Source organism: Heliangelus exortis, chromosome Z (assembly GCF_036169615.1).
Source record: "Heliangelus exortis chromosome Z, bHelExo1.hap1, whole genome shotgun sequence".
In the NCBI taxonomy this organism is placed as follows: Eukaryota; Metazoa; Chordata; class Aves; order Apodiformes; family Trochilidae; genus Heliangelus; species Heliangelus exortis.
In genome coordinates, this window is record NC_092454.1 from 37,216,038 (window position 1) to 37,243,107 (window position 27,070).

At 40.0% G+C, this 27,070-nt stretch overlaps 1 protein-coding gene across 2 annotated transcripts in view; it reads left to right on the plus strand.

Moving 5' to 3' along the window:
- Window positions 1-20,445, plus strand: part of MAMDC2 (MAM domain containing 2) — a 62,118-nt gene extending 41,673 nt beyond the window's left edge. The window contains exons 8-14 of one of the 2 annotated variants that reach the window (XM_071730550.1): window positions 2,244-2,390; window positions 3,218-3,483; window positions 13,733-13,826; window positions 15,451-15,603; window positions 18,015-18,274; window positions 19,074-19,158; window positions 19,486-20,445. In XM_071730550.1, coding sequence (XP_071586651.1) covers window positions 2,244-2,390; window positions 3,218-3,483; window positions 13,733-13,826; window positions 15,451-15,603; window positions 18,015-18,274; window positions 19,074-19,158; window positions 19,486-19,547 — 1,067 coding nt within the window. In that variant the 3' untranslated portion in view covers window positions 19,548-20,445. Of the gene's footprint in view, window positions 1-2,243; window positions 2,391-3,217; window positions 3,484-13,732; window positions 13,827-15,450; window positions 15,604-18,014; window positions 18,275-19,073; window positions 19,159-19,485 lie in introns of those variants that run through there. The other variant, XM_071730551.1, reaches the window with a different exon arrangement.
- The last annotated feature ends 6,625 nt before the right edge of the window (window positions 20,446-27,070 follow it).

Genomic DNA, 27,070 nt, shown 5'->3' on the forward strand with positions numbered 1-27,070 from the left:
AGTCCTTGCCTCAGAGGTCTGCAACTGGAGCACTGGACTGCATGTAATGGCATCACTCCAACTCTTGAACAAATCACCACTTGCAGGCCTGTTACAGAAAAAGAGGGGGATTTCCCCAGGTGTGTGATATGAGGAAGAAAATGTCCTGAACTTTGCATGATTGCTGATGTAGGAACATGTTCTTCCATGCCACATGCCTTGAGGTGTTCTTCAGAGCCCTAACAGGAGCCTTGCCATCCTGTGTTCACTCTTTCAGGAGCTTATCTCCTCTTCCGGGGATAGATCTGTCAGGAATTTAATACATTTTCACAGCAGCAGAAGTCAGCTGAATTCACATTACCTCCGCTGTAGAGGCACTTGGGGCAAAACAATTTTGCCATTTGTGAATCCAGTGACCAAAGCAGCTCCATACTGGTTGCTTGGTTTTACTGTAGCACTAACAATAGTCAAAAGTAGATCGGTGGTTTCCCACTAAGCCATTCGTTTGGTCACAAGTTTGAATTTTTTTGCTAATGTTTTGCAGTGATCAAGGAAAAGGATTTTTTTTTTTCCCCTTTTAAATCTACATGGAGTCTCTGTTAGCTTTACCCAGACTGCTTTACCTGTCACTCTTGGCTGAGTATATATAGGTGTTTCATTAACTCCTCAGTGCCTATTCTATTTTTGGTTTGCAACAAAAATCCTAAATTATGTATACAGTATGCCAAGGATTGGAGCAGTGTGCTCATGTGTTTTTAATATTCAAATGGCTTATATCTGTTGAGGTATGTGATAAATTTTATGGTATTTTCTGCCTCATCCCTGATTTAGTCACACGATTGTGGCACAAGTTCAGACCTACTCTGACTGGTAAATTTGATAGGTTTGGCTGGAGCTTATGTCTACTAACTTTGATTTTGAACTTTTGGGGGCTTTGATTTCTATTTGAGAAATGAATGCAAATAATTTCCTTTATATTTTGTTGAAAGCTCATCCTGAGTAGACAAGTTGAAAAGCAAGAAATCTTTCTCCTTGTAGTCAGTCGTGGCAGTATATATTAGTTTAATTTAATTTTTTCTCTGTGTTTGTGAAAGTTTTGGTCAACAAAGGTCTCTATGTTAGACAAACAGAAGGAAAAGGTAATACAGTATTAAACTTTCTCACCAAAGGGTCAGCCTTTAATGCTGAATGGACCTAGTAGTGCTCCAACTGTATTATCTTTAGCTAGGAAAGCAGGGAGTGGAGGACAGGGCCACCTCATTTTTCACTGTAGGAAGAGAAAGACACATGGACACTTTTTAGATCTGGATTATTTGGGGTTTAAAAGACCACAAGCATTTCCCCAGTGCCAGAATTTTTCTTCTGATCATCTGGGTCCCTGCCCTTGCCAGGATGCCCTTCTTAGCCTCTGTGCAGAGGAGTCATTCAGGCCCTGACTCCTGAAGTAGCCAAAATTGCATGGTGGCTTTGGGTTGTTCCCCTCCAGCATCTGATGTAAGTGGTTGATGAGGCTATTAAAGAAGTAGAAATGTTTCCCTAAAAACACCAGGGGCATTTTTATGGTCTAAAGCAAATATTGACCCATGAATTCCACATCAAAAGTGAAGAGGGATCCATCAGCAGGCCTGGGGAGCTTAGCTTAGCTTTTCATCAGCTTCAATATAAATGGTCAGGTTTCTTTGCTGCAGTGCTAAAATGAGTGAGGCATAGCTCCTGAGGTCAGTAACCATGAGGTGGTACACAAAACCCAAAGCTATTTGACTTACATACTTACGGCATGCATATCCACAGACATTATCCATGACTACAAGAGGGGTTTTTTAAGTGTTCCTTAAAAGAATACTGCATGTTGTTACAAAGTTATCCCCTTGAAAACTGAAATGAAGATGTGACACCCATGCGTGCACATGTGCAGACTCACATTCATTTTGTCCAAATATCTTTTGAATGAAGGAGAAAGATGAAAACGAATGCTCTGGATGCCAGTGCATTATATCCTGAAGCAGTGATCTTCTCTAAGGATCGGTAGCTTATTTACATTTTGTAGGGGCTTTGAAGAAAGTTTCGTTCTGGCTCCAGATAGAAAGAAAATTACACCCACATGTGGCAGAAAAATGATAATTTGAAACCATTGTAACTTTGCACTCTATATGTGTATACTCTCTTTCATCTTTCTTTGCATTACTTGGGCACCCATGTGCTTCAAATACCTATTCCTGTTGTACTGTGCTCTTTCTAACAGAACATATGTATCTCTCTTTTAGGAACTACTTTCAATCCCACTGAGGCAGGCTGCAATTTTGAGGAAGATCTGTGTAATTTTTACCAGGAGCAAAAAGACGGCCCAGGGTGGACCAGAGTGAAAGTGAAGCGTAATATGTATAGAACAGGAGATCACACTACTGGGTTTGGTAAAAAGCTCCTTTTCACTAAAAGGATCAAACTGGATATAAATGCTAATTTGTGTCATTTTTCAGTCTGTTAAATAACATCCCTGGCACACTGTTTTGATTGCATCATTGCAACTCCCTGCATTAAAAATAAGTTTACACTGCTCTGTCCCCTGCTGGGACTCTGTCTGTGCCTCCCCATATGTACAGGGGCAAGGTCACCTGAATAGTCATGGAGGGCTGTAAATCAGAGTATCTTTACTCTACTGATCTACAGTCACTGAAGGGGTGAGTCCACAAAAATATGCAAGCAAATAAAATACTAGCTTAATGCGTTGCTTTTAATATAGAGGAATAGTGGGCTCTTAGCTCTTCCAGGCTTAGGATAATTGGTATTTTTAAGGGAAAACTGGAAAATGTTGTATACTGAAAGGCCTGCTAATAAGTTCTGAAACTCACACATCTATTTGTGTAGGGTATTCATGGTTCTTAATCATACGTGCTTACATCTCGCCTCTTTATCCTTGTTGCAGGGAATAACAGGTCTTGTGCCTGCTCTTTGATATCAGAGTGGTACCCTTCCAACAGCCAGGTTTTTCCATGAGATAAGCAGGCCAGAGAATTCCTCAGTGTAAATTTGAGAAGTGTTTATTTCTGGTAACTTAGCTATATGCCAGTGTAGCTTGAATTAGATGGGATGCTTTTAGAAAAATTTTTGTTTGCTTTTGAACAGATTGTGACACTCTGTTTTCTACCAAAGTCTAATGAAGTAACAGAAGCTGCTTTACTAGCAAATAATCCGTTCTAATTGCTTACTAGAAATATTCAATAATTGCCCTGTCTTGCAGGTTATTACTTATTGGCAAACACAAAGTTTACATCAGAGCCTGGGTACATTGGACGTCTGTATGGCCCAACCCTGCCAGGAAACTTGCAGTTTTGTCTGCGTTTTTATTATGCCTTATACGGGTTTTTCAAAATGAGTGGTACGCTTGCTGTGTACATCTTTGAGGAGAATCATGTTGTTCAAGAAAAAATTTGGTCTGTCCTGGACTCTCCAAGGGGAGTTTGGACTCAAGCTGAAATTTCCTTCAAAAAGCCTATGCCATGCAAGGTAAGAGCCAAATCTCCCCAGTTCTGGATGGTGATTTTCCTTGCCTCCTCATCCCAGGGTTCTTTGTTATCTGGGGATTATTTCCAACTGAGCTATACCTGCAAAGTGAAATAAAGTTCCCCGGGCAGTGCAGTGGGGAGTATTTCTCTGCAGCCTGGCTCCCACGGGTGACCAAATGAAGGGACTTTGTACCAGGAACAGGTTAGTGTTGCCCTGGTGTCCTCAGTGTAGTCACAGTATTTGTGGAGAATTCACTTGAGAAGCTCTAGTTATATCTTGGCTTCTCAGCAGGCTCCACATTCACCATTGCTATTTTTTTGTTTCCTATGCGTTTTGCATTACTGTACCCAGTTATAGTTTTTAATTAGTCTAAAAAATGAAAACGGGTAAATTCAGGTCAAAACTCAGCCACAGGTTAAAAGTTGAAATCAAAAGTTGATTTAGTTTAAGGCAATGGGCTTGAAGTATTTGGAATGTCTGGTTGGCGAGGTCGCTTTGTTACCTCAGCACATTTGTAAGAGTAACACTGTATTTCACATCATCTCCTGAGTAAGTCCTCAAGCTGCTGTTGTTCTTCACTTCCACTCTTTTTACAAGGATTGACTTTTACACAGATCTGTTTAAGTGCTATGTCTGTGGTTATCCTGCATGCTGTAGTATATTGGGTTTTCACTACCTATGAAACATCTAGGGAGGACCAGGTGGTTTATTACCTGATGACACTGAGATCAATATGTTTTTTTCAGAGTGTGACAGTGCTCTGAATATATGAATGAAAGCTTGTGTTATAACTCCAGTATTTATAAATTATAGAGAGACATCTTAAGCATTTTCTGAACTACAGTTTTTGAAATTACTGTATTTACTGTGTTTTAGTTTTCTTGAGAGAAAAAAAATGGTTTTTTTTAAAGTAAATAACGTATAAAAGAAAAAGTTCAACAACAAAAAAAAGTTGCCTACCTGTGTTAAAAGGGAAATTTACATTGAAAATTTTGGTCCTGATTGTTGGCTAGTGTTTTCTCTCAGATTTCTGATACCTTGAAAATTTGATGGGATTTTTCTGTACACATTTTTATGCATAAAACCTAATAGATTGTCTAATTCCCCTTCAGCTGATATAGAAAAAAGAATTATTGCTGTCCAGCAAGTGCATGATAGAAAATTGTCTCTTAGTGTTATCCCAAAATATTTACACAAAAGTGGTTTTCTCTTTTTTTTTTTTTTTTAATCACTAAAATATATTGGTTTAAAAACCAAGCTTATAACTTAGTTTTATAACCCCCTGTTTATGTTTTTTTTTTATTCCAAGAAGTTTCAATAGCTTGTGTAGTTCATGGTATGAGTAGTGATGACAGCTGAGCAGGAATGTTAGAAATGGTTTATTAGCTTTGGAGGTGGCAGGTTGTTTAGCATCTGACATTTCTGTGGAAAACCATTACCAATATAAATTTATGAAGAACTCTATTTATTTTTTCCTAGAAATTAGTATGTCTAAAGTACTTCTGAAGGTTCTGGCTTGGAATGGGAGGCTTTTCATGAATTGAAGCTACAGTTACCAATCTGTCCATAGACAGTAACAGATGGGGACAGCAGCACAGGGGAGAATGGAGAAGTCAAGGGAATATCCAAGCTGCTTCTGAGCCAGGAGGTCTTCAGGAGGGAAGAAACCCCGTGCCCTACAGCAGGAGGTTTTATTTGCCTCTGGGAATTTTCATAAGCCTTCAGTGAGTCAGAATAGAATTCCATGTCTGGAAGGACCTCAAGGATCATCTAATCCAACCTTTCTAGGATATGAACACAGTTTAGATGTGATGGCCCAGCACCTTGTCAATGCGAGTCTTAAGTGTTCAGTGTTAGTGAATTCACCACTTCCCTGAAGAGATTATTCCAAGGTCCAGCCCTTCTTATAGTGAAAAATTCTCTTCTGGTATCCAATGGGTCTCTCCTCAGAAGTAACTTGCACCCATTACCTCTTGTCTTTTCTATGTGACTCCTTGTAAAAAAGGGAGTCTCCATCTTCTTGGTAAGCCACCCTTTAAGTACTGGAACATCGTGAAGAGGTCTTCCTTAAGCCTTCTTTTCTCTCACCCTGTTCTCTCAGCCTTTCACAAGGAATCACAAAATACTAGTTATTGGAAAGGACGTCTAGTGATCTCCTAGTCCAAATCCTCTGACAGAGAAGGTTCACCCAGAGGAGGTTGCATAGTATGGCATCCATGCGGGTCTTCAGTGTCTCCCAAGATGAAGACTCCACAATCTCTCTGGGCAGCCTGTTCAGTGCTGTGCTACACCCAAAGTAAAGATGTTCCTCCTCATGCTTAACATGCTTGAACTTCTTTGTTCAAGCTTGTGCCCCTTACCTCTTGGTCTGTCAGTGAACATCACAAAAAATAGACTGGTCCCATCCTTCTGACACCCACCCTTTAAGCATTTGAAAGCATTGATAAAATCCCCCCTCAGTCCTCTCCAGACTAAAAAGACACAAGTCCCTCAGACTTTCCTCATAAGAAAAGTCCCCAAATTATCTTCATAGCCTTTTGCTGTACCCTCTCTAGCAATTCCCTGCCCAGAACTGGACCCAGTACTTCCGATGCAGCCTCAACAGGGCATTTTTCCTCCTTTGGCAGTCTTCCCAGACCTTTGATCATCTTTGCAGCCTTTCTCTGGACCCTCTTGAGCTTGTCAGCATCTTTTTTGTAAAGTGGGGACCAGAACTGAACAATGTTCCAGCTCTGGCCACTGGTGGCTGTTGATGCCCCTGTTGATGCAACCCAGCATCCTGTTGGCTTTCATTGCCACTGCAGCACACTTTTGTTTGCTTATATTGAGACTGTTGTCCATCAGGACATCCAGGTCCCTTTCCATAGAGCTACTCTCCAACCAGGTGTAGCCCAGTCTGTGCTGCACTCCTGGGTTATGTTTTCCCAGTCCTTCAGGTCTTGTGATGAGGATGCCTTCTTTCCCATGGAAACAAGTTGCAAAATGCTTAGGTTAAGGAAGCATTCCTCAAATGACACAAAAAGTGAGATTTATTGGATTTTCAAGAACATGGTATGTTATCAGCGTATCATAGTTCAGTCATCCCATTGCCAAATCAGTATGTATTTGGGGTGGTGTGAGGTATGAAATTCTAACTTAGCCTTGGTTTAAACCTCTTCTCTCACTGTCTTTTTTTCTAAAGTGGTAGATTCAATGAGGCTTACAGCAGGAATTAGCTTGCAGCTTTGCATATGTGTTAGGTGTTATTGGTACATGATAAATCATGCACAAGTTATAATGTGCTGAAATTTCTCTAATGGTTTTGTGGTTTCCACAATGTATGTGTGTGGAATGTGAGTACACTGTCAGTTTATAAAAGATTTCATAAGACAAACAGGATGAGGAAGGCAATGGGTGAAGTTCTCAAGCATGCTTATATGGAAAAGTGTATCAAGATGAGATTACAGCTAAGGTAGTATACAAAAGACAAATTATGCCAAAGTTTAAGTGTGTATCTTCTTGCAATAAGGCACGGGTGAAAAACTGTTGTAGTTACAGGTTGCCTGTTTGTACTATTGTACTATGAACAAGCAGGCTTTAATTAAGTTGCACAGTGAGCCTAACTCTGGGTTTTCCTTGCGATCTCATGCCCAGCTCTCCAACCTTGATACTTAAAGAAGTCCTTTCATACTTTATTTGTTTCTTCTTTCCCAAGCCAACAGAAAGAACTGGAGGAGCACTGTCTGGCAATGTATAAACACTCAGCTTAGTTATCTGTAAAGATGTGTCTGCCTAGGACTTGGTGAAATAGGTAACAAGGAACACTCAATTCAGTGCTCATCTTCAATGTAGGCCAGAGTTGGAAGTGCATCAGAACACATTTTGCTTGACAACAAGGAGTGGTGGGAATCAGCAAGTCAAGAGATTGCACTTCAGGTTCTGGAGGGAGAGACAATATATAGAAACATGAGAGAAATAAGCTTACTGAAGCTTGACCTCACTTCTCCTGTCTCCCATAACCTGATCTTGTGTCTCTTGCCTCCTTGCTTAAGCATCTTTTGTCTTGTCTGTCCTGCCCTGTAGGCAGAAAGCTGCTTCCATCCCTGGTCTTACTTCTGGCTCCTCAGCTTTGAAGAGTACAATGTTTTCCTTCTAATCCTGTCCATGTCCCAGTCTGTTTGCACTGCTTGTCCCAGTTCTTACAATTTTAGTTTTTCAAAAACTAATGACTTGACAGAAATCACAGTTCTGGCACAAAGACAAAACCCTGACACATTTCACACTCCTACTGCAAAGCTGAGAAGTGCCCAAGCTTTTCAAAGAATTTTTAAAATAGGGGCAAAATAAAACCTTCTTTCCTAGACTTGTTCTCGGAAATGATGGAACTGTTTTGGCTTAAATCTTCCAAAACAAGCCTGAAGCAAGGACTCAGCACGGAAAATCTGAACTGAAATCATTCAGCCTTGGCAATGTCATACGCAAGTGAAAAACAGTCTTTTAGGAGAGTGAGGTGATCTCAAAACAAGATAGGGCTACCACCTTTTCTCTACTACAAATGTACTGGCTGATGTAGCTATCATATTGCTTCCGGAGATCTATTGTGTCTAGACATGGATGATAAAAAAGTCAAAGTTTAGCTGATCAAGTTCTTGGTTACTGGGTGTGACTTGGAGATTGGGTCAGTTCCTGTAGAAACAGTAAACAGTCTCCTGGCAGCCCCTTAATGGCCAAGTGAGGCAGTTGTGTTGCTTTGGCTAGCAAGTCCTGAAGGTCATAAGCATTTTGCAGACAGAAACCAATTGTTCTTAAATATCACCACCTATGTCCTTAATCTTTCCTCTTCTATGGATATGATGCCAAAGGCTTTGAAAACAACGCAAAATCCATTTTAGGTGTTTTAATTTTGATAATGTGTTTCTTGCATCAGGACGATAAAAAGGTTTAGGTTTTCATCCCTTAGCTTGTGTAGTGGTTTTTGCAAGTTCTTTTTGAATTAGCTAACTGAAGTCTGGAACAGATTTTTGGCTTGAGTTCTGTGAGCAGGAAACATGAGGCTTGCCAAGATGCTTTAATATGACACTTTGAAGCTATGACACTGAAAAGGTTAGGGGGGTATGATCTAGCTAAGCAAGTCATAAATTATATATACATATATATATGTATATATATACATACCTACTACATATGCTACATCATGCTTGGGAGCAAGGCAGAAAATTTAAAATCCTGATTTCTCAATTTGTACTTGAGATGCTCAATCTTTTTGTTAGTGTAAGAAGGTATCATTCTATACAGATACAATATTGCTTTCATACTCTTAGTGCCCAGGGCAGAAGTGTGAGAATAAATTAATAAGTAAATTCCTAACGTGTATTAAAATAAATTAAACTCCTCATGCTTTGTTGTATAAACCTCTTCAAGGGCAGCACAAAAACCTGAGTCTGAAATATGTGGGTTCTTTTGATCTGATTGAATATACTAAAAACGATCATCCAGACCAATATATGGCAGGAAAATGTTGGTGCTAATGAAAGAAAAATTCACATATTGCATATGTAGCCTGGAGATCCTCACATGCAACAGTAAGCAGCAGTCTATATTTTAATACTGTTTGTGTGTATGTGTGTGTGGTTGTGTGTATACATTACCAGGGAAAGATATTTCTTTTATGAAGCTTCACAACAAAGTCCAAATGCCCAGCTTCAAATGAAGGTTTGAGTGCAATTGAGTTGACTTGCATCAGTTCTGTTCATTTCTACTAGCCTTGTTCACCATTCTGAAGCTCAGGTGTTCAAAAGCAAACATCTCATGTTGTCCATCCATTCATGTGATTTTTTGCAATGTTACCTAGTTCTGCAGTGTTTGAATACCTCTCAGAGTTGGAAAACAAATCCTCAGAAAGGCAGGCGGCATAACAGTCCACCCTGCTTCCCTCAGATCAGTGGTGGCAGCATTTTTCTTCTTTCAGTCTACTTTTATTCCTCTCTGATGGTTTGGTTTTGATTTTGGGTTGGTTGGTTGGTTTTCTCCCTCTTATAAAAAAAAAGCCAAGGAAGCTGTTTCACTGAAAAGAGATCAGAGCCATAAGAGCAGATTCCTGGAAACCTAGGAGTGCCCTGGGGGACAGCTCAGTGTCCTGTATACATTTCTGTGCAAGCAGTATTCTCTAATAGACAGTGCAGTCCAGTGAGTATAGATATGGCATTAACAGGCTGTGGCCTCAGGTTCTTCTGTTACCTTTAAGCTTCTCTTCCATCCTTGATTTCTGCAATCTATTTGCACTTGAACAGAAAACATTTTCAAAATTTTTGCTCAAATGTCACAGGCTTATATTGCCTGTGTTGCCCAATTATTTATGTAGAAGCTTTTATAATCTGTTATTTTTCCCACAGGAGCTCCTTGTGTTTACATGCCAAGAAACTTGCCAGGCTAGAGCCATTTTAAATCAATATATTTTAAATGACAGAAGCCTTCAGAAATTTGAGTTTTGGCTTAATAGCTTGCTTGTGTTCTTGATAAATGAGTTTCTGACTTTTTAAGCCAAAGAAAAGGAAGCTATTTAAAATCTATTTTAACTAAACTAGTTTAAAATAATTTGGGCTATGCTGATAATTTTGTAGCAGAGAGCTGATACGGTTGTGTACTAGCATAACTGACTGAAAAGTCCATCTCTGTATTTTGTAAAGACATATTGACTGCTTCTTTCATTTCACTCTTCTGTTCATGGTGCTTGAATTATTTTTTGATATTGTAATATTGTGTCACTGTATGGAAATTACAGCACTTGCTTCTCCCTCAGACTACACAGTAACTGCCTTTCTTCTTTAAGAAATGGGTACTAAATAAGCATCTAAGTGGCAGACTTGAGTTTTGTGTCTACACCACTTTAGTTTGTATGTAGTTTAAACCTAGGAATATTCAGTTGGATGGAATCAGGTAAATCAATTTGCTTCAAAGGCGTAGCTTGCTTTTAGACAACATTTGGCTGCTGTCATAGCTTTTCCTTTGTTTTACCAGTCTGTCTCTCTAATTGAGCAAGAGCTGTATTTTCTGGGTTAAATAAGTAGGAAAGAAAATTCGCACAGCCCATAGGTATCAGGGGACATTCTTTCTCCTTTTCTCTGGTTCTTAGTTCACCTCCCTCCAAGCCTCCTCTTACAAACTTCCCTGTTAGTCATTCCTTATATTTCTTGATAGAAACACCCAATTGCATGTCCTATTCTTTATTCTCCTGCAAAAGCAGGTAATCTCGATTTGGATATGTTTGAACTTACATCTACTGGTAGAGATACTAAGGTTGAGAAATCCCTTATACCTCACCCAGTGTTTGCAGCAGAACACAGCATGTTTTGGGAAAAGTGAAAACCTTCTTGCTCTACCAGCTGTTCTCACCTGGGGTTGCTCATATAGTCTAGGAAAAAACCAAAGATCTGATTATTGATACTTCGAGACTGCAGGCCAGAAACATTGATTAAGTAGTGGAAAATAATCAAATCAACTTTCAGAAATTGGGGCAATTATGTTGAAGAAAACTAGTGCCCTGACTGTCTCCTGTTACTGAAAATAAAAAAGACATGAGATGAAAAAGAAGTTTCATTTTTCCATAACAGGCAACAACTGCCTGCATTTGATAATGGTTTTAATTTAGCCTCCAAGATAGCATGCAGGTCCAGGAAGATTTATTACCTACTTTGAAATAATAAGTATGTTGTTCATCTGTCACGTTTTACGAAGAAAGTATAAGCTAAGCACAAAGATCCCCCTAATCTCTTCTCCCAAAGCATGGCATAACTTCATAAAAATTTCTTTTGGAAGAACTGACCTCAGAAATATTTTCATTCAAAACAAGAGCAAACATAGAGCATCATGAGATTAGTCTTTCTGAAACCGCAGAAAGGATTCAGAGATCTGGTATAGGGTGAAAATGAGTAGATGAGTAAATCCAAGTTGATACAGTTTTGGTAGGTAAAGTTCAAATAGTCAAAAATGTCCCTTTATGACAAAAAAAGACATGTAGGGCAAAAGAAGAGGGAGTAAATTTGACCTGTGAAAAAAAACATATTCTACCCTGTTACCTAAAGCTACACCAAGAATACAACAATAAAATAAGCTGAGGGGATAGTGAATAATTTTGGTAAATTTTCTCTAGTTAATATTGGAAATTCCACATTACTAAGCACAAGCTCCCCAACTCCACTCCTGTACCTTATAAAGTCTGCTCCTGGAAGCATGTCACTCAAGACCACAGGAAGAAAGTGGAGAATTAATAACACTAGAGTGGCAGATGACAAAGCTGAACAAGTTTGCTAGGGTCACTGAAAAACATAAGCCCTTTGATTGTGCAAAAGCTTACTGGTTCAATGGCCTTTGAGAGACCAACAGTTATTGTAGCAATGCCTTTGAAATGAAGAGGATTCAATGGGTAATTACATACCTTGTATGGAACAAATTATTGCAATTTAGGAATAAAGAACTTGGATCTTGCTCCCAATGATGTCAGTAGGAAAACATCACTTAACAACATGATTCCACAATGTGGAAATATTATTTCACAAATAAGGACTGACCTCACCCTCTCATGTGTGGTTTCGTGAAGATTCTTGGGTATAGGGCTATAATATGTCTTTAGTTTATTACAAATGTTCACCAGAATGCATTTATTATACATCTGGTGAATGACGTCCACTCAACGTCAGTATTTATTGTATTCTTTATTCCAAGAGATGCTACCATTTTTTAATAGACTGCACTTGTTTCTCTAGAATGAACTTGCAGAGCAGGAAACAATTTCTGTCTGGTTAAACCTTAAGGTTATGAGAGCAGCTCTACAGGGAAAAAAACAAACAAACAAACAAACAAAAAAACACAAAAACAAACAAACAAACAAAAAAACCCCCAAAAAACCCAAAAAAAACCAACAACAAAAAAAAAACCCCACCATTTTTAGGCCATTTTAGTCCACACCTGTAACAGTTTACAAGACAGATAAACACTATTACCAGGACTGGTAGCACTGAATGGAAAACTGATCTGAAAATTACTCCATCCTAGCCAGCATAACCCGTACATGCTTCAAAGGCTGCAGTATAGTTATGTCCCAGGCTGTTTTGTAAGCAGATGGGTAAATAAATCCTGCATAATAAAGCAATCTAGAAAAATTCAGTATGACCTTACTGAATGTTTCCTGAGCCTGGTAAAAGAGGATGTAATAACTGATGAATTAGCAACTTGTTTATGCATTAACCTTTGTTTATCTGCATGAAACTGTAAGTCAGCATTATCCTTAAATATGTACCTGAGGTGTTTACAGTTGTTCCAGAATATTAAACTGGTAGAACACTCATCTGTCTCCATTCAGTAGCTCAGATCTCATCACAAAGGAATTGTTTGGAAAAGCTTCTCCCAAATTATGGTCATAACCCAAATGGCCAGAGACAGTTTGCAGTAGTTAGGCAAAGAAAACTGCAAGCAGTGTTTTCACAAAAAAAACACCTTATTGTGTCATATGTAATTCAAACATCTGTGTCAACCCTGGGAGACTGGCAGCAGGTAATCCTAGAGTTTCTTTACATTTTATTCTGTCATCTCATGAGTAACTTGTATTTTCCATAGCAGAATTAATGGGCAGTCAAATAAAAAACCACCCTGGACATTATTCTTAATCTTCATAAACCCAGATTAATACTGTGAATTATTGATTACTGTGATTAGTGTTTCCAGCCTCCTGCTCAATGTTATCATGGTGTTGCTTAATTTCTAAATAATCTCATTTTATGCAGTAGTTTTATCTCATCTTTCTTTGGTTTTGCCATGGCCACTTGTCTCAGCCATCACTCTGCATTAATCTTTTGAATTTATTCTTCCACAAACTTCCTGGCTGTAAGGATAACATAGCTGAGGACATCTGAGCTGTTCACTTTAGGGGTTCTTTTGGAGAAAAGAAAGGCAATGACCTCAGTGACTTGTGTATTCTCATACACTAAAAAATACAGAGTCTCCTAATAAAAACACTCTTGACTATGAATAGAGATACATCATTTGCCTATAAAAGTGAGAAAACATGTTCTGTTGAATGAAAATACACATCTAAATCCCTTTATTATGGATTTGAAATTTCAGTCACTGGCAGTACTATCGGGTGCCAAAACAAACTGGACTAATAATATATTTTCTGTAGACGTCAAAAATACTGGCATGTTCAGAAAAATCTAAAATTTCAGATTCTTCTCTTTTGTTAGATACCTGAAACTTCCTTCCTGTATTATTGCAGGTTGTCTTTGTCAGCTGGTGTAAAAGCTTCTGGGACTGTGGACTTGTGGCCCTGGATGATGTATCACTGAGCCTGGGAAGCTGCCAGGCTGCTGGTAAGGCCATGTCTGTTTCTTGTCCAACAGCTGCTGCCCTCTTTAGTAGAAATTCACTGCATTGTTTCAGTTTCCAAGCCTATCCCACAGCTGCCCTCATCCCACTGTGGTTTCTTTTATTTTCCCAGTAACTATTGCCTAAATCCTGTTTTTGCCATAGCATATGTACAGCAAGGACTAATTTTCATGCACAGAGGTACCACCTAACTCCTGACACTGACTGCAGTGCAGGTAGGTGAGTGCTCCTTTTGGGGCATTACAACTTCAAAAAAACAAAAAAACAAAAAAACCCCCAGCAGTTCAGCTGGGGTGAAAGTAATTTTCAAATGGCTTTCAGGAAACCAGGAATAGACCCAAAAGCATGGTTTCCAAAACACATTATTCTTTTTAATCCAGAAGTAAAGTTGTGCAAGCCCAAGACACAGTCCCTTATCTGAGCTGCAGTTCTCTAATGGTGACAGATGAGTTTAACCTTCCTGCCTGAAATGTGAGAACCTGAAAGTTCTAAACAAGACTTTACCCTCTGTCATGGACAGGCTAACCTCTTAACTCACCCAAACTCCCTCTTCTGGGGCTTTTTGGGGTTTGACAGTGCAACGATTGTATCCTAATTTGGAAGCCACTCTCGAGAGACAGGCACAATCTATAGTCCTGTTCTTTAAAGTAGTGATAAGGCTGATCTACCTGCATTTATATTCCCATACAATAAGAGCTCTTTAATTACCTCTTTTGATTTGGTTTCATGCATTTAGGCATCTAGCCATGACACAACAGAAAGAAACACACATAATACAAGATGACTTTTTCTGAAGTACTTCCAACAGTTGTCTGTTTTCCTTCCTGTAATTCCTAAGCAAATTGAAAAGGAACTAAAGGCGCAGAAGTGGTACTTGAGTTTACAGTCGTAGGAGGACTTACCATTGATGGCAGTAAAAAATGCCTGAAACATGCCTCAGAGTATGTGAGGCATCCTCTTTTCCAAATGGTGAAAGCAGCTCAGGTTGTCTACTCCTGACCTAGAAATTCACATTATAGCAGAAGACCTGATGGAGGCTTTGTGGCAAGCACCTGATTCGTCTACTTTCCCTCTTCTGCATTATCTAATAGACCTGATATAATAAAAACAACAATTGCATCCCTGTCTGTTGTATGCTATTAGAATCTGGTGCCAAGAGACTATAAGAAAGCTAAATATGGAGTTTGATTTCAGATCACAGAAACTCCAGTCTTTGACAAGACTAATTTAATATGCATATTAGACATGCTGGAGCTCATTAAACAGCTTGGGGTGCCACAGTAATTAATAGAACTACACTGGCAGAGCCTATTGTGGGGCACTGTAGAGCTACGATGAAACAATAAATTGCATGAGATGTTTTAAAGAAAATTAGTATGTTAGTGAACCACACTAGGGCACAGATTTCCCCAAAGCGGTGAAAAAAATTAAATTAAATTTCTTACATCAGTTTGAAGCTAGCTTTTGCAAGCTTGTGGCTACTGTAAGTATTGCTAGGTATATATAAGTGATTCCAGCAGGTGAGTGAATGCAATCCATTGCTTGAGTAATCTCTCCATTTATCTGCCTAATACATTTGCAGTTGTAAAGAGTGTTCTCTCTTTATAGATCTGTTGCTCCCCAATCCTGGAGAGTGCACTTTTGAAAAAGATGAGTGCATGTTTACCCAGAAGAAGAGAGGTCGTGGGAGCTGGCACAGGATGAGAGGGCCGACTCCCACTTCTTACACTGGACCAAAAGGAGACCACACTACTGGGGTAGGTGAGTTAAGCTCCACATCGAACTTTCAGAGCAGACATTGATAGTTATTTAAAATTACTTTGAAATTATAGCCTACAACACTCAGAGAACATGAGAACAGCTTTAAAATTAACCAGAATTTTTCCTAATGGTTTTTGAAGGTAATTTTCAAATTTTTATTTTGAAATGTGGGTGAGACTCTTGGGGAGGCATCAATAGGCCATCTCTGTGTATTCTGGCATGCCTCTCTTTTCCTATAAAGTATTATCCAAAAGGACTGTATCACAATTATATTGCTGGTTGTATTGGCAGGTAACAAAATTAATTTCTGTAGAAGGATTCAATATTCAAATTTATTTGATGGTTTTTGGTTTTGTTTTTCCTGGCTAATGCCTGGATGACATATTTTATTATGTTTACAGCATCACAGAAGGGCTAGGGTTGGAAGGGACCTTGAAGATCATCTAGTACCAACCCCCCTGGATGGGCAGGGACTCCTCCCACTAGATCAGGTTGCTCAAGGCCCCATCCAACCTGGCCTTGAACAGAGATGGGGCAGCCAAAGCTTCCTTGGGCAACCTGTGGCAGTGTCCCACCACCCTCAGATTTTCACAGAACATGTGAATTAAAGAATTTCTAACCTAAATATCCCCTGTTCACATTCAAAACCATTTCCCCTTGTCCTCTCACTACACACACAAGTCAAAAGCCCTACCCCAGCTTTCTTGTACCCTTCAAATATTGGAACATTGCTGTAAGGTCACTTCTCCTCTCCAGGCTGAACAACCCCAACTTCCTTAGCCTGACTTCATAGACTATAATTGTAATATCATATCATATCATGTAATTAATATAGTATTTTTCAATTAAAAATCTAAATCAAAATTCTCAGTTTTAATCCCCGCTCTTGTGTTTTCAAGGACAATGACCCTCTCCTCATAGTCCCTTGCTCAAGAAAAGGGACAGGCCATTAGTTTCCTGATTTTTAAGTCAGAAACTGACTTTAGACTTCTTTTCAGTTTATGTAGATCACTAAGAATTCTAAAATCTAAGGGTGATAGCTCTCCTTCAGAACTGGTGAGGAAAATCTTTTCAGCCCAGCCTGTAACAACATTTATTCTCTATTTCATAGATGTCTTTTTGCAACAAGATGTGGTGATAATTAGGTGAATTCACAAAATCAAGATCTGACCTAGTCTTTCTAACAAGCTTATAATATGACAGGCTTTAGAAATAACTGCAAGCTATTTTATTATACTCTACTATGAGCTGTAGGTTTTGATTTTTAACTCAAGGGACTTTAAAGTATAGTCAACTCCAGTAATGGCTTGCGCTAGGTTTTGTATAAATAGCTGTGGGAATTCTCCAACACACTGTTCAAAATTATTTTTTTCTTTATGGACCTACAGCTCTAAGTAATATTCATTTTTTCCATTTCTCTTGGCTTCTGCTCACCACCAAACCACAACCCGAATCAGAGAGAATGTCTTCAGCATGGGTTTGTGTCAATAGTAGAACTTTCAGTATCCTAAGAGACACCATGAGCATCCACTAGCTGTTCTTGCCAGTTTAAACTTTTCCCCTGCCTCACTGGTCCTTAGGAATCCCCTAAGAGCAGTCTCCCTACCAGGACTTGTGGTGGCAGAGGGGCAGCTTCTTTTCTCCAACATACAAAAAAGAGAGAGGTGAGAGTCCATGAAGACCTCCTGAAAAGTCTGAGTTCACTGCTTGCTGGTGAACTGTGCATGTCAAGACAGAACAGCTGCCACATTTGGATGTGGGAAATGCTTCTCACAGTTAATCAACTGGAGCACCCCAGTTTGCTCCAATTGAAAATAGCCAAGTGATGGATTGCAGAGGGGAGATTCATTCGCCTGCTACCAATTAATGACTGATTTTTCCACTGATCAGAGTTCATGAATATTTCATTCATTCATGGATTCTAGAGGGTCTAGTTTTTCTCACTTGTCTTCACATTTGGTCACAGAAAAGTTTTATTGATGTAATATGTGATTTAAAAGAGGTTTTTCAATTCATTTGCTTTGTCAATAGCATCAGCTCCAACAAAAGTCTAAACTGTACCCTCAGGTGTACCTGCAGCTGTCTCTGAATTCATCAGCTGACCATGGTTGGTGTGCCTTCCTGGTCAAAGAATAGCTGTGTTTTTTTTTTTCTTATTGTGTATTCCTTTTTGTTGCTATTTATTTCATCAAATAAAAACAAATTTTAAAATGTCTTTATATTAGCATTCACAAATACTGCCATTCTTACATTATATTGCGCAAATATTACAATTCACGAATATAAATTCAGCAGCATAAAAATCATTATGAAAATCCTAGTTTTTAAAATCATGAGCACGTTGAACATAATAAACATGCTGAGCGAATGTGTTCTATTTTGCTAATATTTGCCTGTATATCTTTTTTAAGGCTACTACATGTATATAGAGGCATCCGACATGGTCTATGGACAAAGAGCATACCTAGTTTCAAGATCACTACGGGGAATGCCTGGAAAACAGTGCTTGACATTTTTCTATCACATGTATGGAGCTGGAACTGGATTATTAAGTGTTTATCTAAAAAAGGAAGGTGATGATGAGGAGATTCCTTTGTGGAGGAGGACAGGAGAACAAAGCATCTCATGGCTAAGGGGACTGATAGAATATGAAAGTGATAGAAACTACCAGGTAAGAAAAACAAACAAAAGGCAGTCGAAATGGAATACTGAACTGAACTATGTGCTAGAATCCAGGTTTTGTGTTGTATATAAAAAAACCTAAAATGCTAAAATGTAGATAGCATGGAGTGGATACCTGAACAAGTTTCTACAAATGAAGGTAGAGAGGGAATTATTAAAGACATTAATAGGATGCAAGTATGAAAATAGTTTATTAATTTATTACTTCAAAATTATTTCTGACAAGTATTTAAATGCTTTTCCTGTAATTTCTTGTCACTATTCATAGTTTTTATTTAGATCACTTGTGCAATTTCTTTTCCTTCAGGTGTCTAAAGCCCTGTCTAGATTTACATAACCAAGCTGTGATAAAGTGGCTGCTTCTTGCAGGATGGTCTTTCTGAGGTGGCACGAAAGGCAAGGTGATAAGGCAAAGCCACAACTCTGCCTAAAATTTAGCTTCATCAGTAAGAGCACAACATGCTTAATGTAATGCTTTTTTTCCCCTCAAGTCTTGCATATGGGCAACACACAGAAGCATGCTTAGGCTGACAAGCAAAACAGAAATGCCACATCACTTGAGAAAATTTATGAATGGACAGTAACACACAGAAATTTCTTTTAAAATTGTGAGAAGAAATTTTCTTCCTTTGGCACAGCACACACCAAAATTTTCTGACCAGAACGATCAGTCCACTGATGGAGCATAGAAGTTCTATTCCAAGATGCAGGCTTTCAGGATGCACTAGATCCTTGTGTAGACTACATGGGCATAATTATTAATGAAAGGCTGTGTCTTACCTTTACAGATTGTTTTTGAGGCGATCCGTGGTGTGTCAGTGAGAAGTGACACGGCTGTTGACGACATTTTGTTCCAGGCAGGACCCTGTTTAGGTAAGTTTAAAGTCTTTCTTTCTCTTAGGAGACACCTAGCAAATCACAGTACTTTTTGTAGTTAGCTACTTCATCCCTTGAATCCCCACTGAATGAACTTGAATTTAGTATCATGCCACTGGTTTAATGTAGAATTTTCGATTTCTAGCAAGATGCAGGAGTATCCTCAGAATCTGGACTAGTAAAGATGCTGTGACACTTTTAAAAAACTTCATGGTAGTCCCATTTAAATCCAGCATGGTAGTAACATTCTCTTGTAAGCATTCTTATGTCTGATAAAAATACAAATAATTAAAGTATTTCCCCCTTGTTTCCCCTCCCTTCTAGAAGTGGAAGAAATTCAGTTCTCACCGGGCTATCCTGACAGCTTAAATGAAATTGAGTATTAAATACAGTCTGTGGAAAGGAATGAAGTGCATAGAAGATTCATGTGTGAGAAACTGCACAAACTGCCTGTTTTAAAGTATGTTTTAAGTAAATACTGGACTGGTTTGAATATGCACCGGTGTATAGGAAGAACTCAGAGCACTCGTGTTCCTTGCCTTTGCAATGAAATTATTGACTCAGGGCTTCTTAGACTGTTTTTTTTATATATTTTTTCTTTTGCATGAGATATCAGTTACTACAGAAATGCTTCCCATTTTGCACAAATCATTCATTTCAATGCCTTTTTTGTTTGTTTGTTTTTTCTTAATCTTTCTGGTACACCGATGAAAAGGGGAAAGCAAAGGTGCACAATGAAAATGTAACATTGTGTTGCCTTAAATCTGCATTCAGTGAATGTTTTGTGTCGGGTACAGAATGGATTTTTGTTAAGGAAATTATAAATATTTTGAAGTAAAGAAAGTAGTATTAGCTACTAGTAACAGCAGGTTAAGTGCAATTATTCATTATGACAAATCTCTCTGGGAAACTTAACACTCTGCTGGCAATTTTTTGTGGTTTTGTGTTCTTTTACTATAACAAATATATTTGTCATCCTTGACATTAACCAACTCACTTATAGTGTTCCAGTATCACTCAGTGTAAGCTGCTGACATTATGACCTATATGAAATGAAATCCTTTGAAGCCATGTATTTTCTGGTTTCGAAGTCTTGTTGCTTTTTTTAATAAATCACTTTGTACACTCACAGAGAATGTACTTACCCTTTACCCAACCACAGATGCCTTGCATTTGTATTAATCGGAATTCACACAGCTGTGTTTTTAAGACTGTATGTGTTTGTGTGTAACGTTTTGTTTTGAAACTACTATAACTTCCTAATAAAATGTAGCTTGAAAATCATCTTACTGCTCTGCTCTAGACTTTATAGTTATTAGTGTAACAGGGAACAACTTAATCTAATGTGGTAGCCTGAATTCAGTATTATGAATATGAAATGAGTAGGTCACATCAGCTAAGGACAGCTAACACAAGGCAACCTGTTCTGCCACAGGAAGTTCCCATACTGAGCCATAGAAATGATTCTTGAAGCCACCACATTCGAGCTGTTGCTGCAAGGTGTGAGCCCTGGAAACTGGGAGTAGACTTTTTTCCTTTCAGAATGAAATACCAGTTTTTCCTAATGGCCTATAAGGTTCTACAACAAGCAGGACAACTTAGCTCCTTGCATCTCTAGTAATTTTTCATTTTGGTAACATTAACAAATGAAGAGATAGTTCAATTAAATACAATTCAGTTGAATACATGTCTATTTGATCACACAGATTGAAGCAGATGATAATTTCCTAGAGATTGAGGAATAGCCAGAAGGAACTGGCACCTTAACCGCCTATCCTAGCTACCTACAGTCCCTGTTGGCAGCTGGTTATGAACACATCACTTGTGCTCTGATTGCAAAAATAAATGCAACCAGAAACAAGGGACTTTTTCCTAAGAGTCACTCCAGTTTTACAGTTGTTCTGTAAAGCTTATGCTTTGGTATCAACATTCAGATCAAATTATCTAAGCAGAAAACAAGTGTGAATATAGTGGTTAAAATCATCAGGCTTTTCTCCATGTTTTTCAGGTGCCTCTTCTGTAAATTAAATGAAGTGCAAAGTGTAACTATCTCTTTCCTATCTCTAAAGCAACATGTGCAGCTTTGCTTCAGTCCACCATAATAACCAGATTTAGGCTGATACAAATAAGAGCAGAAGCAAAGTAATCTGTTCTGCTCTCCACTGAGCATTCTCCAGAGACATCACTGGTATGATGGTTTTCTTGGTATTACTAGGGTAGCAGTATTTATCCATAGGGTAAGAAACACTGTACTGACAGGGAAAAAAAAAACAACCAAAAAAAAAACAAACCAGGAACAACAGGACTTTTCCTACTGATTTCTGCTGTAGGAACTGAAGAACACAAGAAGAATTTGAAAGGTTCAGTTGAACCTTTTTCAGTTTGGAAGTACCTTCAGTTCCTGCTGAAAATCAGTTTGTAGAATAGGAAACTCATACACTTTTGAAAAAAAGGCTGCAGGCCACCTGAAAACTAGGGAGGGTGCATCAGGATTTCCCCACTGTCAAACTTCAGTTTTATGGTGAGATTAAAAAAAAAAAAAAAATCAGCTCTGTCTAAATAAGAAACTCCCTATGGAACTAATTTCTGCCCTGGATCAGTTGTTACTTAGTTACTATTTGTTCCTTTCTCACTTTTGCAGTAATTGTACAGGGATCACAGCAAGGCACAGAACAGTTCTGAGGCTTGCTATACTTGGCTGTCTACTGCCTGAAAATTTCTTCAAAAGCTACCGAAGAACTTAAAAGTAATTGCTTTGTGGAACAGACCATTAAATAGAAATGAAAAAGAAACCTTCAGAAGCAGCTATAAGACCTCAAACACCAACAGGCTCCGAATATAGCTTTAGTCTGGAGTGGAACTGAACTTGTCCTCTTGTTATACAATCTTTTTACACTTTAAATATTTTTCATTAGTTGACATTTGTTGTTACCCTTATAATTTCCAGAGTGAGGGCCAAATTCAGGTATCAGTTACACCAATGGAAAACCAGATTAACCACACAAAATATCACTTTTAATCTATCTTTACGCAAATGTAAATCAATTCTATCCTGGCTGACTATTATGTCCCACCAAAATAAACCTAACATAAATTGAACTTTACAGTTTGATAATAAGACAGCTTAGGCTGAGCACTAAAATACTTGGTATTTTATCTAGGATCTAAACACAGCTCACAAGTGTGACTGCCCACACTCAAGAGAACCACTGCTCTGAAAGGACCCCTGTGTAAAAGAAAAGGCTGAAGAGAGCATGGCACAGAGTCAAACGGTTCTGCCCCTCATATTTTGAAATGAGAAAACACCAGTCCTCATAGAATCATAGAAGGGCAGAGGTTGGAAGGGACCTCTGGACGTCATTGAGTCCAATCCCCATGACAAAGCAGGATCACCTGGGACAGGTAACACAGAAATGAATTCAGATGGGTCTTGAAGGTCTCTAGAGAAGGACACTCCACAACCTCTCTGGGCAGCCTGTTCCAGTGCTCCATCACCATTACAGGAAAAAACTTTTCCCTCATATTGGGGCGGAGCTTCCTGTGTTCCAGTTTGTGTCTGTTGCTCCTCATCCTATCTCAGGACACCACTGAGAAGAACCTGACCCCTTCATCTTGACACTCACCCTACAGATATTCATAAACATTAATACCACTCAGTCTTCTCTCCTCCAGACTAAACAGTCACAGGTCTTTCAGTCTTTCCTCATATGCCAGATGTTCCAGTCCCCTGATCATCCTCATAGCCCTCCGTTGGAGTCCTTCTAGCATATGCCTGTCCCTCTTGGACTGAGGAGCCCAGAACAGGACACAACACTCCAGATGTGGTCTCACTCAGGCAGAGTAGAGGGGGAGAAGAATCTCCCTCGATCTGCTAGACACAGTCTTCTTAATGGACCCCAGGGTACCATTGTCCTTCTTGGCTACAAGATTGGCCACAATCGCTGTCCCACAGACTACTTATTGTCCACCAGGACTCCAAGGTCGTTCTCCTTGGAGCTGCCTGCCAGCAGGTCAACCCCTAATCTGTACTGGTGCATGGTGTAATTCCTCCCCAGGCCCACGACTCTACACTTACTCTTGTAGAACCTCACTAGGTTCCCCTTTGCCCAGCGCTCCAGTCTGTCCAGATCTCACTGGATGGCTGCACAGCCCTCCCAGTTTCATATCATGAGAAAGTTGTTTCTTGGGTCTTCCTTCTTGCCCTTTTTGACAACTGGAGTGACATTAGTTTTCCTCCAGTCCTCAAACACTTTTCCTGTTTTCCGTGATCTTTCAAAAGTATTCTTGTCCTACCTCAAACAGAATGCTAGGTATCAGATGTCAAATTTACTTAATTTTAACATTTCCTTTGAAAATAACGCCACATTTCCATTTGTGTATTCGAGTTTCTTAGAAACTTGAATCACAGAACCACAGAATGGTTTGGGTTGGAAGGGTCCTTAAGGATCATCTCATTCCAATCCACCTGCATGGGCAGGGACACCTTCCACTAGATCAGGTTGCTCAAGGCCCCATCCATCCTTGCCTTGAACACTTCCAGGGAGGGGGAGCAGCTACAACTCGCATGGGCAACCTGTTCCAGTATGTTCTACCGGGACGTCACTACCCTCACAAGAAAAAATTTTTTTCTAATGTCTAACCTAAATCTAGCCTCTTTAAGTTTTAAACCATTGTCTCGTGTCCTCTTGCTACACACCCACATAAAAAAGTCATACTCCAGCATTTTTGTAGGTCCCCTTCAGATACTGGAAGTATCCCTTATACCTTATACTTGTAGGCACCTTGGAGCCTCCTCTTCTCCAGGCTGAACAACCCTAACTTCCTCAGCCTGGCTTCACAGGGGAGGTGCTCCAGCCCTCTGATCATTTTAGTGGCTCTCCTCTGGACACACTCAAGGAGCTCTATGTCCTTCTTACTCACAAGAGCAGAGTAGAAGCAAGCACACACTGACAGCTCATGTTAAGCTTCTTGTTCACCGCCACCACCAGGTCCTTCTCCTCTGGGCTGTACACAATCCTTTCTCCTCTCAGCCTGTATTTGTGCATGGGGTTGCCTCTACCCAGGTGCAGAATGTTGCACTTGGCCTTGTTGTACTTCATGCAGTTTGCATGAGCCCACTTCTTGAGCCTGTCAAGGTCCCTCAAGGATGACATTCCTTCCCTCCACTGTGTTGACTTCACCACACAGCTTGGTGTCATCAGCAGACTTGCTGAGGGTGCACTACTCCACTCTCCATGTCACCAACAAAGATGTCAAATAGTGCTCGTGTGAGTACTGACCCTTGAAGAACACCATTTGTTACATGTCTCCATCTGGAAACTGAGTCATGGATCACAACTCTTTGGATGTAAACATCCAGCCAGTTCCTTATCCAATGAGTGGTCCATCCATCAAGTCTGTATCATTCCAGTCTAGAGATCACAATGTTGTGTGGGACAGTGTTGAATGATCCACAGGTCCAGGTGGATGATGTCTGTTGCTCTGCCTTTGTCCACCAAGGCTGTAGCCCCATTGTAAAAGGCCACCAAATTGGTCATTGGTCAGGCCAGAGGTAAGACTGACAGAGCCTGTAGTTCCCTGGGTCTTATTTTTTCCATTTTTGAAAATGGGGGTTATTTTCCCCCTTTTGCAGTCTACAGGTACTTCACCAGACTGCCATGACTTCTCAAATATTGTGGACAGTGGCTTTGCAATGTCATTTGCCAGTTCTTTCATAAGCCATGGGTGAATCCCATCAGGTCCCAAGGACTTGATCAGCCTTCAGGTTCTTTAGGTGGTCTCAAATCTGCTCTTCATCTACAGTCTGAGGCATCTTCCTTTTCCCAGTCCCTGTCTTTGGCTTCTGTAACATCTTAATTGCTGAAGTGTGAATAAATAAACATTCAGCACTCCTCTATATTACTTTGATCTATATTAATCTTACTGTTTTCTTGCCATCTTTCCTCTACTGTTTCTGCTTTTTCTCACCTGTATATGTTTTTTCTGTGTTTTGGCCTCCTTCTTAGTTAATGCATATTCTGTGATGTTCCTTTGGTCACTATTAACTACCGTGTGTATATTTTGCTGCTTTTGTGCTCCCTCTTCTTTCAAGAACACTTCTTGGTCCAAGCACTGATTACTTCGCATCCTTTGACATCTCCTTTTTTCCAGTTTTTACCAGCTTCACACTCACCAGATGCTGGAAAATGCTCTGTGACAAATTCTGGGAAAACTAGACCTCGTCAGCAGTCTCTAGTGGGAAAGTGACGTGTCCTGCACTTTGGCCACAACAGCCCCATGCAGCGCTACAGGCTGGGCACAGAGTGGCTGAGAGCAGCCAGGCAGAGAGGGACCTTGGAGTTTGGATTGACAGGAAGCTGAACATGAGCCAACAGTGTGCCCATGTAGCCCAGAAGGCCAATGGCATCCTGGCCTGTATCAGGAACAGTGTGGCCAGCAGGTCCAAGGAAGTGATTCTGCCCCTGTACTGAGCGCTGGTGAGGCCAGACCTCGAGTACTGTGTCCAGTTCTGGACCCCTCAGTTCAGGAAGGAGACTGAGGTCCTGGAACAGGTCCAAAGGAGGGCAACCAGGCTGGTGAAGGGACTCGAGCACAGACCCTATGAGGAGAGGCTGAGGGAGCTGGGGCTGTTCAGCCTGGAGAAGAGGAGGCTCAGAGGAGACCTCATCACTCTCTACAACTCCCTGAAAGGAGGGTGTAGCCAGGTGGGGGTTGGTCTCTTTTCCCAGGCAACTCTCAGCAAGACAAGAGGGCACAAGAGGTCTCAAGTTGTGCCGGGGGAGGTTTAGGTTGGACATTAGAAAGAATTTCTTTATGGAGAGGGTGATCAAGGATTGGAATGGGCTGCCCCAGGAAGTAGTGGATTCTCCATCCCTGGAGATATTTAAAAAGAGACTGGATGTGGCACTCAGTGCCATGGTCTGGTAACTGCAGCGGTAGTGGATCAAGGGTTGGACTTGATGATCTCTGAGGTCCTTTCCACCCCAGCCAATTCTATGATTCTAAAATATGTGGAAATGGTTCCTTAACCTGCTACCTCATTCTCTTTTGTCTGATAGTTACTGTAACTTAGTGAATCCAACTCTGCCTTTTGGGCCTGGAAGCTTGAGATATAACTGATTTAGAATTCTACAGTTTCAATTAGGTAAAACATTACCAACTAATAGATCAACTAATATTCTGATTAACCAATACGTGGTGATATAATTTTGCACTCCATTACACAGCTATTACAAAGCTTTTATAATAAAATTTAGGAATAGCATACTTTCAATTTCATTATCCTTCCCTGTCCATACCACATCGTACTCAGGTGCGTTTCTGTGCTTCTTTACTCTTCTACAACACATCTTCTGGACACCGGCCTGGTGGAGAGTCAAGTGGGTTATCCAAAGGGGCTGTCTGGGATCCTGTTGAAGCTGGTACAAACAGGTCAGCTTCGTTGCTATCTGCAGGCACAACTTTTTCACTGCCCTTTTATCTCCCATCATCTACCTAAACTCAGTTCAAGGAAGCACCCTGCCCTCAAGCTCCTTTATCCTCATTGGTACCAGTTCTTCTACATCCATACCCAAAGATGTTGTTCTGATGTCTTTACTGTGGCAGTCTCAGTTTCTACCGGGTGTTACAGATCAAGCTGCTCAGGTACAAGTGGTCTTGCCTCTACATGCCAAGTATCCTGTCTGTATTGGAAAAACATTTCTTTCCTTGCAAACAAATCACTCTAGTTGTGCACTGATTCCTTTACCTCGATCCACTTAAAAGCAGCTTCTGATCTCTGTCTTTCAGCGGTCTGACAGCCTGTGGTTAGCTCGGAGGCCTTGTGCTCTCCACCCGTGGTCTGAGGAAAAAAAAATAAAGTGTCTGGGAAAGGTGTGGCACCTGCAAGTCTCCATGACACTGGTGCTCG